The sequence below is a fragment of the Podarcis erhardii genome (genome assembly GCF_964252035.2).
Source record: "Podarcis erhardii genome assembly, chromosome: 9".
In the NCBI taxonomy this organism is placed as follows: domain Eukaryota; kingdom Metazoa; phylum Chordata; class Lepidosauria; order Squamata; family Lacertidae; genus Podarcis; species Podarcis erhardii.
In genome coordinates, this window is record NC_138512.1 from 22,973,357 (window position 1) to 22,993,650 (window position 20,294).

Consider the following 20,294-nt stretch of genomic DNA (forward strand, 5'->3'; position numbering starts at 1 on the left):
CAGTCATCAATGACTGTCTCTTCCATGAATTTGTCAAATTCTCCATTAAAGCCATGTGTTCCCATTCATCCTTCATTTAAAGTCCAAGGACTGAGAGCCAAATTGCATGACAGCTGAGAGGTACGTGTGACTGGGAGATGCAGCCATTTCTATGTACATGCTATATATTTAGGTAAGCATGTTAAATGTGCACAAGGTTCTTGTTATCCTTGTTAAGAACCATAAGAGTCATGACTTAATATATACAGAAAATAAATTGTATAACGTGGTAACTATACAGTGGTACCTCGGGTTATAGACGCTTCAGTTTACAGAAGCTTCAGGTTACAGACTCCACTAACCCAGAAATAGTACCTCAGGTTAAGAACTTTGCTTCTGGATGAGAACAGAAATCGTGCTCCGGCGGCGCGGCAGCAGCAGGAGGCCCCATTAGCTAAAGTGGTGCCTCAGGTTAAGAACAGTTTCAGGTTACGAACGGACCTGTGGAACGAATTAAGTTCTTAACCTGAGGTAGCAGTGTATCAACACCTCATTGCACTATTGCTTGGACTACATCTGCTAATTTCTTTTTTAAAAATCCGTCTTAGCTAATGGCAGTTTTGGGTTGCTTCCATTCATGTGATAACATAGTAGTGACTGCTATAAGAGAGCACTATGTTTTCCCATTTATTTTCTTGTTGGGAATCACTTTTAATATAAGCAGAGTGTTTGGTACTATTATTCCTGCTTCACCCAGGAATAATTTGCCTCCTAAACCCCACGCTTTGCCAAAGGAAATGAAAATGTTTTCATTTCCCAGTGCTTTTTCAGACGGGACTAGTTACTCAGAATGGTTGTAATTCTCACTTCAAGCATCCAAAGACCTCTCTTCATATCCCAGAAAAGTGCAAATTATGAGAAAGAGGGCTTTTCCTCATTACTTCTTTGGTGGTCAGCAGGAAGCATACCTAGCTGTAAGTAGGGTATGATGCTGATGATCAGTCCCACCATGGAGACATAGCATGAAGACATTGACATACTTTAATGGGGAACAGTGTGTTGAAGGTTGCAGGGTCAACCCTTGGCATCTACCACTTAAGGAGTCAGACTGTGGAAAGACCCCTGTATGAGATTCTTGGGAAGACTGAACGCCTTTGCAGAAGCGGGATTGTAACTTGATGATGGTGAAGGTATGAATGAGCCTGTCAAATTGCATGCATGGCTGGCAATACGGTGCAATTAGAGTTGTAGTTCACACTTTCAGCTGACAGTGTTTATCTGCTGAGAAATCCAGCAATGTGTATACCAACCCAGAGGCCCTAACTACACTTTGCATATGCATGCATGTAACAAATGCCCAGTGGCTGCTTTCTCATCAGGTGGGAGATTTGGAGCAGATAAAAATGACACTTAACCTTGCCCTGCACACTGCTTCTGAACCCAAGCCACTTCCCCCTGCTTAGTTTCATTTAAAAAAAAAAAAAAAATGTAGCTTGCTTTCACACTTACTGTATTGAATAATAAACAAATCAGTTCAGAACAAAAACTTTAAACTCGGTTGATAAATAGCTTTCTATTAAAAAAAACAAGGGCTAGGAGACAGATGCAGACAAAAAAAAGCATATTAGCAGGATTCCATTTGCTTCATACACAGAAGAGCCATTCACCAAGCTCTTTAGTCTTCCCAACCGGAGGAGCTGTGCATGTCCCTAACACATTCCTCTTGTCTCTACTCCTTTTCCCTTCATTTCCTGACTGAAACCCCCATCGCATTAGGAGACTAAGACCAGAGCCGTAGCAATGGGGAGGGCTAGCCAGGTTTTTTGCCTGGGGTGAAGCTTCCAGAGGGGTGCCACTCAGGCTCCCAACCCGTGTGTGTGTACACAAATGTATGTGGGAGGCCCAGCGATGTAGCTAGCCGCTCGGGTTCCTGGTGCGGGTGTGTGTGTCCTGCAGCTGGGGGCGGGGCGAGCCTCTCCGCTTCATCCCCCTCCATCCCCCTCAGCTGTAGGGTGGCTGAGGGAGAGGCAACGTAGGCAGAGGCAAGTCCCATGCTGCTGTTTCAGGCAGCGTGGAACCTGCAGGTGCCTAAGTCACTGTGTCACTCCTAAAAAGTTCCTTGAGCCCATTTTTTAAAAAAACCTCATATTGTCACCCTCCCTCAGTGATGACACCCGGGGCGGATTGCACCCCCCGCACCCACTTCCTTTGCCACTGGGTCTTTGACCTGGGTGAAAATAAGCCTAGTTTCATCCCTAAGAACTATATAGACCCTCTCCAACCTTGCATTCCAAGCTCAGTGCAAAATAGTTTGGTAAAATTATAAGGGAGGGGGCAACCTGCCCTCCATCCGTGTTGCTGCAACCTTTTTGCCAAGTTTTATTCATGTTCTAAAATGAAAATAGTGAAATTCCTTGTCTGAATTCTTGTGACACTTGTTGAAAAATTGTAAAAGGGGGTAAGTAATAGCCAAATATAAACTGGGTAACTTTTTGTTGATTTTTTTAAAAAAAAAATTCCCCATGAGCCATATTTCCAGTTCCTGAATTTACAATTTTTCATGCTTGTTGGCTAGTTCCCTTCTTGCTCCAAGATGAATGGTGGAATTATTCTTAATTCATAGGGAAGGTATCCAAATTCTTGTCATTAGCTATGCCCCAGTTTCACTGTTAATACAGCACTTTTCAGTACTACTGTTTCTCCCTCCTGCCCTCAAATCTTATTCTAATTTAGGTACCATTCTATTTTAGTCAGCTGTTGTGTTGGTGCTCCTGTTCACTTTTGAATGGCTACAAATTCTCTAAAGTGATGCCAGCTTGCTATCAACAGAGGTGAAGTGTTCATGCAGGATTCAAGTATTCTTTTCTGAAAAAGTATACTAGCTGCTTTGTGTTAATCCTGTGTGTCAACAGTTCAGTGTTTGTTGGACAGGTTGGGAATGAATAAGGGTGAACAAGCTGAGGCTTGAGCTGCACAAGATGGAAGTACAGTGGACCTTCGGGTTGCGAACATGATCCATGCGGGATGCACGCTTGTAACCTGCAGCATTCGCAACCTGCAACAGCGCGTCTGCGCATGCATGGGTTGCAATTTGGCACTTCTGTGCATGTGCAAAGCGTGATTTAGCGCCTTTGTGCATGCGCAACCACCAAAACCCGAAAGTAACCCATACACCTGATATCTCCCTATCTAGAGACATTGGACCTTGCCCTAGTCATTGCCAGGTACAGTAATGTACTCAGGGGTGTCAACAGGACTTTCTGGGTCCAGACTGTATGTCATTTGGGTCCTCTGCCCCACTCACAAACAAGATACAAGTTTGCATAGTTTTTTATTCACTTTTGTGGGTGAGTTGGAGCAGGGTTTTCCCCCTCACTTCTCCCTGGCCAAATGGCTTAGGTGACGCAACTCCCAGGAAATATGATGCCACTAATGTGAGCTTGTAGCATATGTTGTGTTGTTGCATTGCCCATTTTGCTTTCCAACAGATGTATATTTAGAACATTAAAACAAGGGTGTCTCCCAGCAAAGCAGTTTCTACATTGCCTGGAGTGGCTCAGCTGGTAGAGGGCAAGACTCCTAATCTCAGAGTCGTGGGTTTGAGTCCTGCATTGGGCAAAAGGTTCCTGCATTGCAGGGGGGTTGGACTAGATGACACTCCTGAGGTCTATATGAGGAGGAGAAATAGGAAACTTGGGAAATGTGCAGTGAGTGCATGTCTGCTGAGCATTTTCAGTATTATGAACAGGATCCTTTTAAATATGGCCAGGATCCAAAGTAATATGAAATTAGTTGAGTGAGCCAGAGATGGCTTTAGAATTATTGACGAATAGTAGCCCTCAATTCTTTTGTATGGTGAACAATTCTGAAATGGAGTGGAGTTCAAAGAAGGAGAAAACATTCCACAGGGCTAGTGCAATCTTATTGTAAACATTTTCCACTCATACATTTGTGTTTGGCATATTATCCTATGAAGTGTAAGTATACCCACTAGGAGTACAAATTAACATCTGGTAGACTGCATTTCAGTACATGCCTGGTGGGTACATTTTTTTATTTAAAATATTTATAAGTCACTTTTTAGCCTCACAAGATAACTTCCATACTATATTCAAATGCAAAACAACAAATAACCAGAAAATAAAAGTAGTAAAACGATCCATAATAATATTTGCTAGTAGTATTGCAACATAAAGGTAGCTGATGGCATCAACAAGGCTTAGTTACTAATTTTGGTGCTAGAGGATCACTGCAAATGGAAACTGGTAGCTCTGTGATATCACACTGGTATTTACTTCATTTTGAATATTGTGAAGCTAACTAAACTATAATCAGCAGCAAGGCACTATTGCAGTCACATCGAGCTAATTTCTTAGGCTAGGTATATTGATGAGAAAACACTTCTGTAGAAGGTCATTCAATAACACTAGTGTAAGTTATATTTAGCACTTGTGTACAGTATAACAGACTCTGGTTAGAGTAAAGCTACTATTAATACTACCCAGTTATTTATGTACAACATGAGGGGACAACCGTTGTAGAGAGAGGAAGCTTGTAACATCACCAGTTCTCTCCCAATACAAATTGCAGGTATGTTTCTCTCCTTCACTCCCAAATCCAGACCTACCCCCATTCCAGGCTCCCAATCTGGACCCTTCTCTGCACCAAAAAATTGGGAAAGAAAAGGTTTGCACTTGGCCCATGAACAATGACAGAGGTAATTTGGCCCTGATTTAAGAACCACTTAAGGAGTTCCTTTGTCATCATGATTGTGTAGCTGTGGAACACCCCTATTAAATTGTAATAAACTAAACTGGTTGAGCAGGTTTGCTGCCATCTTCCATCTACAAAGTCGTGCTTCTAAACTTGTTGAAAGCAGTTCTTATCCACACAAATTGCTTTTATGAAGGATTTTAAAATTATTTTTTTTACAAAAATGTTGCAGTGCGATATGCTCCCGGTTGAGGATTCGAGCTGCTCCTTTGAATTCTCCTCCTCCTCTGATTTCCCAGTAGCTCTGTATCTTATCCCTACCCTTGCTTTTCATAGCCTGTATTTTGTAGCCATTGAACATTGTTGGTCTTTATTTTACCTATTTGGGAGTGAGTCCCCCTTTTAGTTTTTTCTAAACGTTTTTCTTTTTCATGTGCAAAGCTTGGGTTTCTCCTGAGGCTGACGGTATTTCCCTCTTGTGTGCAGGTGCTGTTTTGGCTATAGAAGTAATAGCACTCTCAGTCAGATGATGGGAAATAATAACTATAGATCACTAAGGCAGAAAATAAGATGAAATATCTGGCCTTTTGCAAATGTTTAAAGAAGTATACAATTATTATCCTCCTACTGGTATATATTTGAAGTATAAAGTTAAAAATTATCATAGAATTGTAGAGTTTGAAGGGACCCTGAGGATCACTGTGTCTGCAAAGTTTGAAGAAGCCTGTTGACACACTGAGAATATTTCCCTGGTGCAGGGGTCAGCAGCTGGCAGCTCCAGGGCCAAACTTAGCCATCTAAACCCCCCCCAACTCAGTGACAGATAGATTGTTGAGTAACATCATGGCAAAAATACTAACCACCAACCACTTTCGGGGATGGGGGAGACACTTTTAGTCCCCATTTATTACTTGTGGTGGTCCTCCAACAAATCAAGATGCTGAGCAAGACCATGATAGGCAAATACCTGTACAGCTTGGCAAATGTGTCATGAAATTCTACTCAGTATTGATCCAGAGCAAGATTCCAATGCATAGTTAGCTGAGTAACAACTTAAACGCGTTGCAGGACACCCAAAAAATAGACCAGAGGCAATTAATATTTCATCCAAAAGAGCCTTACAGTGGTGCCTAAGTACTTACTGTATTTTTCGCCCTATAAGATGCACCAGACCATAAGATGCACCTAGTTTTTGGAGGAGGAAAACAAGGAAAAAAATATTCTGAATCTCAGAAGCCAGAACAACAAGAGGAATCGCTGTGCAGCGAAAGCACTGATCCCTCTTGCTGTTCTGGCTTCTGGGATAGCTGCGCAGCCTGCATTTGCTCCATAAGACGCACACACATTTCCCCTTACTTTTTAGGAGGGAAAATGTGAGTCTTATAGAGCAAAAAATACGGTAATTCGTTCCGGAGGTCCGTACTTAACCTGAAACTGTTCTTAACCTGAAGCACTACTTTAGCTAATGGGGCCTCCTGCTGCCGCCATGCCACTGTATTTACAAGTTCAAATTGACTCTTGCCAGTAATTCAGGACTTGCGAGTTGAAAAAGAAATGAACTGATGAAGCTTTTACTCTGAAAGCAAGCAACACTGAGCTGAAGCACTAGACATGGTTTGTTTAACTGCCCTTTATCCAAAGATCCAAGGAGAACCTGAAGTTTGCAATGTGGCATTCTAGACATTCTTGTTATCTTCTGCCACTCAGGGAAAATTGTCTGTATCCTTGAAGACTAGGGAGTAGCATAGGAATGGATAACTTGCAAGACTCCATGTGTTTTAGAACTACGGTTTCCGTCGTCCTTGACCATTGGCTATACTGGCCGAGGCTAATGGAAGCTGGAGTTCAACAACGTCTGGAGGGCTGCCAGTTTTCCCTCCCTGGAATATTATGATTATTTATTACCCTCGTATCAGATTGACTAAGCAAGGTAAAATGCAAACAGATAAAATCACAGCCAAATACAAAATCCATAAAATGCAGGTAGTCTTGTGAGCAATATGGTTTTTACTCACTACCAATAGTAAAATGAATTCTGATAATTAACTTTTTTTTTTTGGCAGGATGTTTGGGTAAGGTGTTCATGGGATACGTTAGCAAAATATAAGTTTTAGGCAGTTTTATATCTGTGCTATAAACCTAAATTTGCTGAATAGGCCCAGTACTTCTCCTACCTCACACTCAAGAGTTCTCTGAACCGTAGTTAATTGAGAATGATTAATGGCCTGCTACACACTTCCTGTGGTACCCTAGTGCCTTCAGTTGCAGTAGAGAGGATGCTGTCGAGGATGCTGTCCATTCACCAGTGATTCAGTTGCAGATCCAATCAGCTCTGAAGAAGAAACTGGGAGAGTGGGGAGGGAAAGGGACCATCTTGTCCTCTGCCAAAGGCAGCAAAATGTCTTTATTTGCTCGCTCTCTGTGTATGCATACCATGAAGCAGTCATTTCCCCATTATTATTATTAATAATTATACGAATACGCAACACAGAGACTAATGCATAATATTGTACTGTAAACATATTGCAATGTAATTTTGTGCCATTGTTCAGTTGAATGTTTATATTAAATACCCAAGCAGCCCTAACCACTTTGAGAGGATAGTTGAAGTGTAGCTTCCTCTTAATATGTCTGTTTTCATTCAATTTGAGATTTGTATATATTGAACAGGTAGCAATTATGTAGAAATCTTTTCTGTTCAATGTGATTACAGGGGTAAGAGCATACTAGAGATAATTCCAAACCTGATGCTGAGATTTGTTGGTAGTTGGCAGGAGTCTTATTTTCTACAGTGAGATAGCAAAGCTGAAATTCTATTACTTTACACTCTTGTTTTTTAAGTTAAGGCATTTTTATAGTGAAGTCCAAGACTCTGTATCAAGAAAGAATTTATTTAAAAGCAAGTGTGTTTAAGGTCACAGCTCTGGTTGGTATGTCTCCAAGATTATTATTTTTTAATGTTGCAAGGAGAAATTGGTGTAAAATAGCATTTTCCAATAATGTGTAATTGTAGCTTAAAACCTTGCCGTTTAAAAAAGGACTGTCAACTCTTGAAAGCATTGCACCCCATCCATAATAACATGCAGAAATGGGCATACTTCTGAAAGTGCTGGTGTTGTAACTCTCATTGGATAAAACTTTATTGGTTTCCAACGTCTGCTCTGTGCCACTAAACTACTGTGTATAGTTCCCTCCTCTCTGATTCAAAGGGTTTTTTTTGCAAATCATGCTCCCTGTCAGTTGCTAAGCAACATGGAATGCTAATAGCTTATAGCTCCTCCCACAGCTGAATGGCTAACCAGCTGCTCACTTTGACAAGCTGTGCTTTCCTTTTACTGTAAGTAAAGTTGTAGGGCTAGCAGGATATGTATGTGCCAGTGCCCTTCAAAAGCTAGGGAAGGCTTGGCAAGAGCAGAGGAGTTCACTGCTGGCAAACAACTAGCTCTTGATGCCTGGTTGGCAGCAAGACCCAGGAAAATCCTTCAGCTGGGAAAAAGTTACTAAACTCTGCCCTGTTACTGTTGAACTGATCTTTGAATGCAGCACTCGCATGACAGGAGTCTTTGTGAAAAGTCTGCATTTTTCCTTTTGTCTTAATGGATGCTAGGAACTGAATCCGCATACCGCTGCACAAACATGGTGAGTGACTTACTGCATTTATTTTAGTTCACGAGGAAACTGAAGTTTATTCCAAATGCAAAACATTGGTTTTTTTAAGCGCTAAAAGTTGGAATGATTTTCTTGCATCTGGTTCATCTTATGAGAACTTGTTTTGGGCAAGAGAATAAATTTATATATATTTTTATTGTGCGCACTCGTAAAGTTTCTAATAAGTTTTATGAAAGCCAGGGTAAATTGTGTATTAAAAAAAACAAAAAACTGACAGGCTATGGACCTTATTGGGGTTTATGACATCAAGGCACTGGGAAAATATTGATAGTGGGACTATTAGAGCCTTCCGTTCTTGAGAGCAAAAACATTCTAGTGCAGTTGAGCAACTGAATACATGCTTGCAATGAAATAGCTAGACGGAAGTCAAACGGGGAAATAGCAAGTTAGTAAGTGGAGTAAAAGATCTCTTTTTAAAAATTCCCAGGCTGGATTGTAGGCATCTTGATCTGTGTTCTGCTTTCTAACCCCAAGTGAAATGATGAGGTTTTACATACCGTATTTCAAAATTCTTGTGTGTCAGATGAATGTAAACACTACTGTCACAACTACTACTGGGAATTCAAGTGCTTAACTGTGTCAAGGATGCTTCTTGCTTGCCAAGGTAGAAGAGGGGGAGGGGTTTGTGTGTGTGCCTGTGACTTTTGCTTGACTGGAATGTAGCCTAGTATACAAAAGTAAGAGGCACACCTACTGTTCTGCCATTTTTTGGCTCTGGCCCCACCCACCCCAACATGTGCCCCCCCCAAGTTGCCTATGAGGGAATGTATCAATTGGACTAAAAAAGGTTCTCCACCCACGCTTCAAACTTCAGTTAAATTAAACTATGGTTTCAATGTGCATGTGTGACATACTAGTGCACCCTGCTGTAGTAATGTTAAATTACTGAGAATAATATTTTAGAGAATATTCTCGATTAATGAGAATATTAGAGAATTTTCATTTAAAATAGAATATTCACTTTAATGCATTGAAAATGATATAAGTATTTAATATACACGGTTATTCATGGGTAAACTTGTTCAGATGGCAACCAAAAACTAAATAAAAATATAGAAACATCAACTGTTTAAACCAAGGCCATCTCACATGCTGTTACACATCATTATATAGGCCTAGGTACTTTAAGTGTATAAAGCATTAAAGCTACTTTCTGGAGAGAAAAAATCACACTGTATGACCAAGGGTATAGAATTGCTAAGAATAAGGTCGCACCAAAATAGAAAAAAGGCTATTACATATAGTTGAAATACATACGAATTCAAATGTTCATAAAATTAAATGAATAGCATTTTTTTAAAAAATGTTTTCTGTAGCTCACATTTCAGAACTGCCAATGGTGAATGACACAATGCCCAGTAATGTACTGTAACTGGATAAAAAAACCCCACACATTATTCATTACTTACTCTGGCAATATCACAGGTTGGCTTATTATTTACTAGATTTTTAAAATGTGGGTTGTAAAACTGGTTCTTACATTAGAATTTACAGTTTGTGGAGAATACTGTCCAAAGAATTTTCTAGCAGAGAATATTCTCGAGAATATTCTCATTCTTGAGAATTTTCTTCGGAGAACATTCTCACCGCACATCACTACCCTGCTGAAATCCTAGGCACAACACTTTGCTGCTCTCCAATTCCTGTGTTGTCAGGAAACGACATGGTCTCATTTAGTTAGCACTTTGACTGAAACCAAGCTTGTGATTTGTTTCTTTCCACTCTCAATAATGAATATTTGCATCCCAGTGCTTAGTTGTAGGTGCTCTGTAAAGTTGGGATGCGGGTGGCGCTGTGGTCTAAACCATTGAGCCTCTTGGGCTTGCCAATCAGAAGGTCGATGGTTCGAATCCCCACAATGGGCTGAGCTCCCATTGCTCTGTCCCAGCTCCTGCCAACCTAGCAGTTCAAAAGCACGCCAGTGCAAGTAGATAAATAGGCACCGCAGTGTTGGGAAGGTAAACAGCATTTCCATGCACTCTGGTTTCCGTCATGGTGTTCCGTTGCGCCAGAAGTGGTTTAGTCATGCTGGCCAGATGACCCAGAAAGCTGTCTGCGGACAAACGCCAGCTCCCTCAGCCTGAAAGTGAGATGAGCACCGCAACCCCAGAGTCATCCGCGACTGGACTTAATGGTCAGGGGTCCCTTTGCCTTTACCTAGCATGGCACCCTTGTTAAAGTAAATATAGTATTGGAAGAGGAAAAAAAAAAAGCTTTCTATTACAGGGAAATAATCTTCATGTAGGTTATACGGCAGTCTCTTTTACTGCCTAGGGGCTGTGCTCGCTGACTCCCCTGCCATTCCCTAAGCTCCCCTTTTGCCATTCCAACCCCATTTCTGAACCCATTTCTATATTCTGCAGTCCCGCCTTGCACCCATTTTCACCTTCATCTCCGTATGTATGACTCTCCGCCTCCCTTAGTGCACACAAACAACCCCCATGGTTACTTCCTGCATCTTGCGTCTTCCACACATTGCGCTTACTAAGCACCCTTTTTGCCTTCTGTCCAGTTATGAAACCACTCCTATTCTTCAGACCCTTCCATGCACCTGCTTCACTGCCAGTCCCATGCCTCCTACTCCCTCTTTTTCTGTACCCCCCTTTTCACCTTCACTTGCTTTTTCTGACCAACTTTTCGATTCTCCCTTGCACGCAGACCACCTCATTTCCATACCTTGTTGTCTCTCATATCCTGTGATCCCCTTTGTGTGCATAACCTGTGGCATCTGTCACTGTATCTTTAAGATGAATAGAATATTAATAGCAAACGCCGGCTCCCTCAGCCTTAAAAGCGAGATGAGCGCTGCAACCCCATAGTCATCTTTGACTGGACTTAAACCTTCCAGAGATCCTTTACCTTTACCTTGATCTGCAAACTGTCAAATAGTAATGGTGGGACACTGGCTAAGTGACAACCAAACTCACCCCCCGCCCCCATCTGAATGAAATTAAATCAGAAACCCTGCTATTGGATTCTTCTTCTTCTTTTTTTAGGTTTCGTTTCAGATGATAGCTACTCAAGTTACCTAGAAGTCCATGTGGTGAATGCATACCTCTCTGTGTGACTTCAGAGTTCTCCAGGATGCATTGTCAGTTGGTTTCTTTGAGGAACAAAGTATTTGAGATTCAGATTATACATTGAACCCATTGTAGTCAACTGTTTCAACAAGTATGCCACAAATTAACTTCCAAGTATGTGTGAATTGCACTATATCCAAACACACCCACATTGCAATCTACTCCTATGCATATTTTACTTTCTAATTTCTGATACACCCGGGAGCTCCTGATTCAGATCCTGAAAGTAGCGTGACAGGGAAAGTGTCAAACTCAAGCCAGGACTTGGATTTGCTGCTGTTTGCAGACACTTCTTTACCTGTCCAGTGTCTGACATCATATGATGGCAGGTGGGTGTGGCTTGGCCAAAACTGCCTTATGGGCCAAATTGGGAAGCCTTGCAGCCTTATTACACCTGTGGGTCATAGGCTCCTAGTACATGGGCTTGATGTAATCTGGTTTTCCCAAGAGTGACCCATATATCAATTCCTAAAATGCTGTGTGCTTTTTAAAAACAAGTATTTGTTCTTGCACTCCCAAGAAAGGTGTCTCTGCCACTATCTCTGTGGCTTTGAAGCCCAAATCTCTTCAGATATATGGGGTTTCTCGTGAGTAGGAAAGTAGCACTCCAAGGCTGCCAGTCCTCACTAGCTAGACATAACCTGTTTATTCCAATTCTTTCTCCTCGCAAATTTATAGTACAGACTCAAGCAGTGTATGTGTGTGGGTAAGAGGATGAGGATATTGAGTATACAACATGTGCAAGCCACTTCCTGCGTTCTGATTTTTAAGTATTTTATTAAGGAATCCAATTAAGGGGGAGAAATGGTGGACAGCTTATATTTCAATGCAATATTGCTTTGTGTGTAATCCTTACACTTTATAGGTTCTGATTGCCCAGGGGTTCAGTTCTGGCAGGGAACAGGCAGAACTGTGCTCTAAATATGTTTAAAAGCTTCATTATAAATATAGAGGGGGATGATGATGAGGATGATGATGATGAGGATGAGGATGATAATAATAATAATAATGTATATGCCGCCCATATGACTGGGTTGCCCCAGCCCTGCTGGGCAGCTTCCAACAAATTAAAACACAGCAAGATGTCAAACATTAAAAGACTTTTCTATGCAGGGCTGCCTTCAGATGTCTTCTAAGAGTCCAATAGTTGTTTGTTTCCTTGACATCTGACGGGAGGGGATAGTTGTCAGGCAAATGAAAAGAAACACAACGGAACATTGTTTAGTAGGCTTATTCATGATTACTACTTTCAAATGCTTTAATATTTCTGTGTGTTTTCAAATGAGGTAATATTGTATTCTGGATAATTGTAAGCTGCTTCCTGCATGACAGTGGCAGTGAAAATGTAGTATAGATGGCATGTACAGCTTGATATCTCTGAAATTTTACATGCCTCAACATACTGCTTCTGATAGTTATATTAAGCCAGAATTTAAAAATGTAACCTACTGTAATGTGAATGCCTGTCTGTCTGTGTCTCGGGCTCTTAAAGAGCGCTTAAAATTAGCATCTTGCTGTGTGGCCTAGATGGGTTCAGATTGTGTGCAATCTAAATTAAAATGCACCCTGCTTGATATTTTAAAGAAGAAAATATTCCTCTCTTGTTCTGGCCTTTCCAAATAATTGGTGTGCATCTGCTTAAAGTGATAGTGTTAATATGAATCAGGTTTTGTTTTGTTTTAAGTATTATTGTGCCTTAATAAAAGTATTGATCTAAAAACCCTAAATCTAAAACATGCTGTGTCTCTCAGACAGCACCTACGCAATCTATTTGCAACTGGAATGCAGACAGTGAAGTGTCCTGTGCTTCCAGCACAGTTATCCAATTTGCATGCTTCTCTAGCCTAGATATCTGGAGAAAAGTGCCCTCTTAACTAGAAATCCATTGTGGTTTGCAAGTGCTGAGTGTGGCAGGAAGTAATTGGATAGGGCAATGTTAACCCTTGGTTGCTGTGTCTAGAGATACCTATTACATTTCTGCTCGATAGGTAAAAGTCAGTTTGCTTCAAGATGCTGTTTTCTAAAGGTAAACAAAACAACTCCTAAGGCAATTCTACTCAGTTCATAATGGGATAACTGATTAGCAACTGCCTAGGATAAAACTAATGGAATAAATGCTGCAGAAATAGAACATGATCTGTACTGCGTCTGTTACAGCACTGCAACTCAAGAGACGCTACAGATATTTTTTTCATCTCCTTTATTGTTTTATTCTAATGACAATTTTTTCGGCTTTGGGGACTACTGACGATGAAAATGAAGTGAATGCATCAAAACAGTACAAACATCTAGCCTAAGCTTAGTGTGATAAAATGTTGCTGTGTACTTGCGTAGAGAACTTAAAATTTGTGGAATATTAAATAACTTGGAACATCTGAAGAAGTGTGCATGCACACAAAAGCTTATACCAAGAACAAACTTAGTTGGTCTCTAAGGTGCTACTAGACAATTTTTGTGTGTGTGTGTGTGTGTGTGTGTGTGTGTGTGTGTGTGTATATAGACTGTGTCAGACCAACACCGCTACCTACCTGAATTTGGAACATCCTGGTAACACATGCTGTGCTCTTGTAAATGCACATTGTCTCCCTGATTTATCCAAACAATATATTGGCAAGATTTTCTCAAAGGAACACAAGGATCATTATGATTATAACCTTTCTATTAGCATGTGCACAGTAGTGAGATGCCAGTCGCTCTGGAGCTCTGGAAGGTTTTTATAATGTACATTTGATAACGTTTGTAGGTGTGCTAAGTTGAATGTGCTTGGCTTCAGTTTTTGGCCCAGGGAGAACAAATGTCATGTTTCAGACATTTCCAGCCTAGAAGGAAAAATGTAAAAGCAGGAGGAGAAAATAGACCCCCCCCCCCAGCACAGTAGCAATTTGAGTGCTGTTAGAAGCTCATATCTCTCTTTATTAAAAAATAAATTTGGGTGTGTATGATTGCAATGAAGCCCTGAAGGGAATTCTCATGTGTTTCCTGGGGTCTAGTGGACTCTCGGCACTATTGTGCAAAAAGTTTACTGATTGGATGGATTTGTGTTTTATTAGATAAACATAAAATAGTTTCTGGCTGACTCACGGAGGCGTTTGTGACTTTAGTGCAGCTTCTAAGTTATTGAATGTTTTTGCAGTTTCTCTCTCTAAAATGTAAAAAATACTACTGCCGCCAACATAAACCGAGACCTCTTGCACTGCTGGGGTAGTGTCGTTCTTTTAATGCTCAATAGCTAGATGTGGCGTGTTCAGAATGGTTGTGTAACTTCATTCCAGGAAGCCATTTACAACTCTTATAAAACTGGGTGTTTTCTTGGGATTCCTGACTCAACACTGCTCCCATACAGATTTTTTAGGCATTGCTGTGGTATGCAAACCTCTTTATTTCTGTGTGTACTACACTGGCTCTAAAATATTTAGATTAATCCCATGTGTGTGTTCTCTGTTGTATATTGTTACGGCACTTGTTTTCTTACCATTAAAAGATAAAGAACTGTGTCTGAATTGTGGGGGTGATGCAGTATGTGTCAAATCTTAATAGGCCTTAATAGGCCTGACTGTGTTGTTTACCAGGATCTCTCTCTTAATGAAACATTCAAGCACTTCTCTGTGTGTTTCTCATCATAGCTGCATAGTTCTAGGCGGCCAAGGATCGCAGCCTGTCCAGTCCTAGCCAAGCCCCTAATCACCCAGAATTTCAGGATTAAACATATTTCTTACTGTGGTCACCGATTTGTTGTGTGAAGATAGAAAATGGTGCTCTGCAAATGAGCCACTGTCCTCCTGAGCCACAGGAGAATCTTTGCAGTGCGTCTTGTACAGAGATGGAAGAGCTTCTCATGCAATTTTCATTTATAGCCAGCTGAGTTGTCTTTAGACAACATTATCAATATCAACCCCTCCTCATCAGACTTTTGTAACATTGCAGTCATCTGTGCTATGCCTGATTGAAGTGTTCAATCTCCTGTGTGTCATCTGTTGGCTAAATGGAAGGGTTGCAGTAAAATAAACTTCAAACTCTTCAGGTGTTTCATTTTAAGTTACTGAAACACCCTAGCATACTGTAACATTTACATTGCCTCTGCCCTCTGCTTTCTTCCATGGGCATTGCAGAGTGATGCTTGCTAAGCATCAGGTATCAATAATGAGGGCCCACAAAAACAAACTGCTGTTGGGAGGTACTCCCAGCTTTTGAATTTCATTCTTCAAAAATTTCATAATCCTGAGCCAGAGTGTCTCCCAGAGGCAATAAAAGACTTTGGGCAGGTATGTTATAGTTAAGGATGACTAAGCATACCATCAAGCCATCCTGATTTTATTTGAATGTTTTGTTTTGCTTGCTGTAAGCCTTCAGGGAAAGGTGGATTAGAAGTTCAAATAAACAGAGCAAGCAAGTGGTAATGTTGCCGCCGTGCAAGGGTATTATTTCCAATAGTGTTTCAGGAAACGTTTGCCATAAGAGTGCCTTGGGCAAGTCAACAATATAGAGTAGATGTTAGGGATGGTACACTAGATGGACCTAAAGTCAGCAGGGTGTAATGCAGCGTAAGCTTCATAAATAATACTAAGCAGTAAGTGTGAACTTGTGGGTAGTGCCATATACTCCCATCCCAAATAGGCTGCAGATTCAGGTCATCATCAGTCGCATCTCTGGCTTTTATCCATCCAGTGATGTTTAGCATCATGAAGTTATAGTCCAGCTACCTCAGGGTTGCCGCAGGTTCCACATCCCTAATATAATGGGAAAATAAAGGTAATTAGAAAGATGAATTAATTTCTGAACTTTTTGCGTGTACCTAAGCCTTTGGTTTTTTTTGGGGGGGGTGTTGTACTGTATTAAGGCTGACCTGAAGCATAATGGGACGATAAGTGGAGACAGAAATGTTAGGTAAAAGTGTCTCGGATATTCATGATGAATGGATAATGATGGATTGTTCTGTTTTTTGCCTGCTTGCTCTGATTACTGCGCACAATACTAAGGGTTCCTAATGAATGAAATTGTAAAAAGAACCTAGCTTTGCTTGGAATGGCTTAATGAGTGAGGGGATAGATGCTCTAGCATCCTTGAAACTCCTGTCAATTAGGGCTCTGACATCAAAGGGTGCTGGAGGAACTCCCTCCAACATTTTGGATCTTGAGAACCACGAATGGAAGAAAGTTCGCAGAAGGAGAATCCCCCTTCCTCTCACCCTATGCCTCCTGAAAAAAAGGTCTTTGGGGGGCCTCTGAAGACTGTGGGATGAGGGTGGTGCTTGGGTGGGAGAACAATTGGCTAAAATTGGAGCAGCTTTCATCTTTGACATGGATATGGTTCAAACTGGAGGCTATGTACTGATCCATTGAATAAATGCAGGTTGGAGAGCAGGTTGAGAGAGTTTTATACTCTGTTCTTATTTGCATCAGTTCTTATTTGTACTTATACATTTGGCTTCTAAGGCTCTTTTGGAAAGTGAAACCAATTCAGCTGATGAAGCTTTCTTCGAGTATTTAGTTTCAGGCTGCCAGTGAGAGACACATCAGGTATTGTGTAGACTGATACAGTGAGGAAAAGATACATACCTGACTGCTTGTTTTATATGCATTTTAAACAAATAAACAAAAAAACAAGTTGGAAACCAAACTGCTGGAAATATCAAAGCAATATTGTATAGTTGTAGAAGAAATGTGTAGGCCTAGCTCTCAAAAGCAAAAGTTACAGGATACAGTGGTGGGATCCACACCATACCTTTAAAGCGCATTCCTTCACATCCTGGGAAGTGAAGTTTGTTAAGGGTGCTGGGAATTGTACCTCTGGGTGGGATAAACTACAGTTCCGAGGATTCTTTGGGGAAAGCAATGTGCTTTAAGTGTGTGATGCAGATGTAGCCAAATGTGTAGTAGTATTTGTCAATACATGCTGTTGAGAAAAGTGCTTTAAATTTTTTAGTACCTAAATCCCCACATAGACTGTCACCCTCTAAGTGTGTGTTAATGATAGGTTGTAGGGTGTTAACCATTTGGCATGAAGTTCTTGGTCTTTAGACCTCAAGCCTAAAACATGCTTGAACTTTTCAGATCAGCTGCATTTTATTTTTTTCTAATTTTGGTCAGGTACCAGGGCTGTTAAACGTTAGTTCTCTCCCTCTCTCTCCCCCCTCCCAGTCTCTTTCAAAAATGGGCCCTAGCACTTGTTTATTCCCCTTTCCCCAAAAGGCAGCTTGGGACTTCATGGAAAGGAAGTTTACCATTTCCTATACATTCTCAGCCAACCCAACACCCCAAGCTGCTATTTCCCTAAAGGGAAAAAGGAGGGGGGGGAGCAAGGAGCGTTCTCTAATTTTTCCATGTATTCCATTTCAGGTCAGAATTGGGAATATACTTGAAAAGCCCTACAATTCCAGAAAAAGAACACAAAACTGAGAGAAGCTTTTAAAAAAGTGATGGAAAACGCCTTAAATCCTGAGCATTCTGCAGATTAGGATGAGGACAAGCTAGAAACACAGTCAAAAATGAACATTGAAAGCATAGAGAAACAGGGCTTGCAGCCTCCTATAATCATCAGGGATGAAAATGGCAATAAATATGTGTGTAACGCTACTTCGTCAACCTCTCTGAATGGCGGCACTGTTAGCCACTGCCGCCAAGAGCTAGGACATGAAGACTATATCGAATTTAAGGATACAAGTGAGACAGATATTTATTCAAATCCTCAGAGCACTGAAGCAAAAGATCTGCAAAAGACTGCCAGTGACTATATCTGCATGGGGACTTCAGATCTGGAGGCCATGCACATCTCTTGTGCAAAGGAACAGTTTTACATGCATGCCTTCAATCAGAATTTCCAGGAGCCAGAGAACCCTCTCAAAGAGGGCCTTGCAATAAAGAGTATCCAGAATTGCAGTACGGAGGAATCTGTGCCTTATTGCCAGGCGGACTTAACACACCCAGTGCCCCTCACTGCTGTGGAACTAAACACAACTACTGAAATCCAAGATGAATTAGATCATGCCCAGATGCAACAGGAAGGTGCTAGTTCAAGTGACTCTTTCATTACCATTATAAACCTGGGGGATACTGTGGGAAGCAAGTGTTATGAGGTGGGATGTGCCCCTCAGATGCCTGCATATTCTGGGGACACTTGTGAAACTGTTGCTTACACACACAATGCTGGTTCCCCTAAGCTAGATGCCTTTGGCAACCCCAATATGATAAGTGTCATACAGCTAGATAGCGGAGTGTTACCTACTGCTCTTTCACTGACGGGAGATAAGGCCACCAATTATATAGATTTAGTATCACAGAACAGTGAACAGGGAAAGCAGGATGCTGAATGTGGTAATTCTAGCTGTGGGAGCTCACCAGAAATGGAACCATTTAATCTGTTCAATGATGAGCACAAGAAATATATGCATAGCACACCTGAGCATGAAGCTGAACCTGGAGTTGATGGCACCATCAATGGCATGTGCCCTCTAGTAATTGAGAGCTTTGATGAGCATTCAGAACAGGAGTCTGACAAAGACAGGGAGATCTTGACCAAAGCACAAAATATTTCTAAAGAAGATCAGGTTTTGCTCGAAGGACACGATGATAATATGTCCGAGACGCTACACTGTGATATACCGAAGTTAGAAAGGGCTGATCTGGCTGAGCCTAGTTGCCATGAGACTTTTGTGGTTTTTAGTCCCTCAGCTGATGAACACAACTTGGCTTCTCCACCTCCTGAAGCAGGGTCAACAAATACAACTTTTGCTGTGTTTGCTACCCCCGATGAAGTTGGTGATGGAATTTCTAAAGGTGGAAAGAATGGCCATTTGGCGAAAGAACACCCCAGGAGGACATCTTTGAAAAGTAATGCTGAACGAGTTGCAGTTAAATCGCCAAACAGGTCCCCCTTTGCAGCTACCATAACCAAAGCTAGGAAAGCAGAGATAGTGAGCTTTCCAAAACCAAACTTTAAAAATGTCAAGCCAAAAGTTATGTCCAGGCCTGTGTCTCAGCCAAGAGAAAGTAGTGCATCAAAAGCAGCTCAAAGATCTCCTCAGCTGTCTACAGCCTCCTCATCCTCCCCGTCGTCTTCCCCAAGGCAACCATCCTCTTCAGCTGCAGCACTGAGGAAAAAAATAGACTTGGATAAAGGTACGAAAGCAGAAGCACCAATGAATAAAACTCTCAAGCAACATTTTAATAAACACCTTCCTAGCCAAGCTGTGCATGCTGCAACTCATTCCGAAAACACTTCCCACAAGGCTCTAAAAGCAACAGTGTCGAAGCAGAGCATGGAACAGGTCGACAAGGCAAGATGCCCTAGTTTGACATGCTCCCTTGTGGCAGTTACATGCTCCCAGGACTCGGGTGGGACAGCGAGCGACAAAATGGATAGTGTAGAGTCTTGGGCGCAGCCTTGTGCTTTGAGTCAGATACCTCAAGGGGAAGAGAAGCAGAAGCAGAATGGCTTTTGTGGGATTCCAGCAGAACAGTCTGCAAAAGATACTGCAAACAAAGTTGTCTCGGTAAGTTTCTTAAAACAACAACAACTTAAATGTATCTTCAGGTTGTTTCCAGAACATGGACTGCGTGTTTATTGAACTCAGACCTCTAGCATTTTCAGCATATAAACACATGGTGATAGCTACTTCTTTGACTTTACAGGCAGATTGGGTAAGCAGGTAGAGGATTTATTACAAATATTGGGTATGGTGATTTGTTAAACCTGACAGATGCAAGTCAAATGTGATTTATGTGCTGCTGGTAAGATCATACTGCTCCTAGTAAGTGTTATGTGTGGCAGTGCCCAAAGTGGCGCAGGATCGTTCTTGGTGACTCTTCCTTTCCCTCCTCTGCTTTGCTTATTTAGCCTTGCAATGAGAAGCTGCCA

The 20,294-nt window shown here is 41.4% G+C and overlaps 1 protein-coding gene across 2 annotated transcripts in view; it reads left to right on the top strand.

The window, feature by feature from the left end:
- The window catches only part of MTUS1 (microtubule associated scaffold protein 1), a 101,061-nt gene that overhangs the window by 8,092 nt on the left and 72,675 nt on the right, over positions 1 to 20,294 (top strand). For both annotated transcript variants that reach the window (XM_081875640.1, XM_081875641.1), the window contains exon 2: positions 17,777 to 19,929. In XM_081875640.1, coding sequence (XP_081731766.1) covers positions 17,926 to 19,929 — 2,004 coding nt within the window. In that variant the 5' untranslated portion in view covers positions 17,777 to 17,925. The remainder of the gene's footprint in view (positions 1 to 17,776; positions 19,930 to 20,294) is intronic.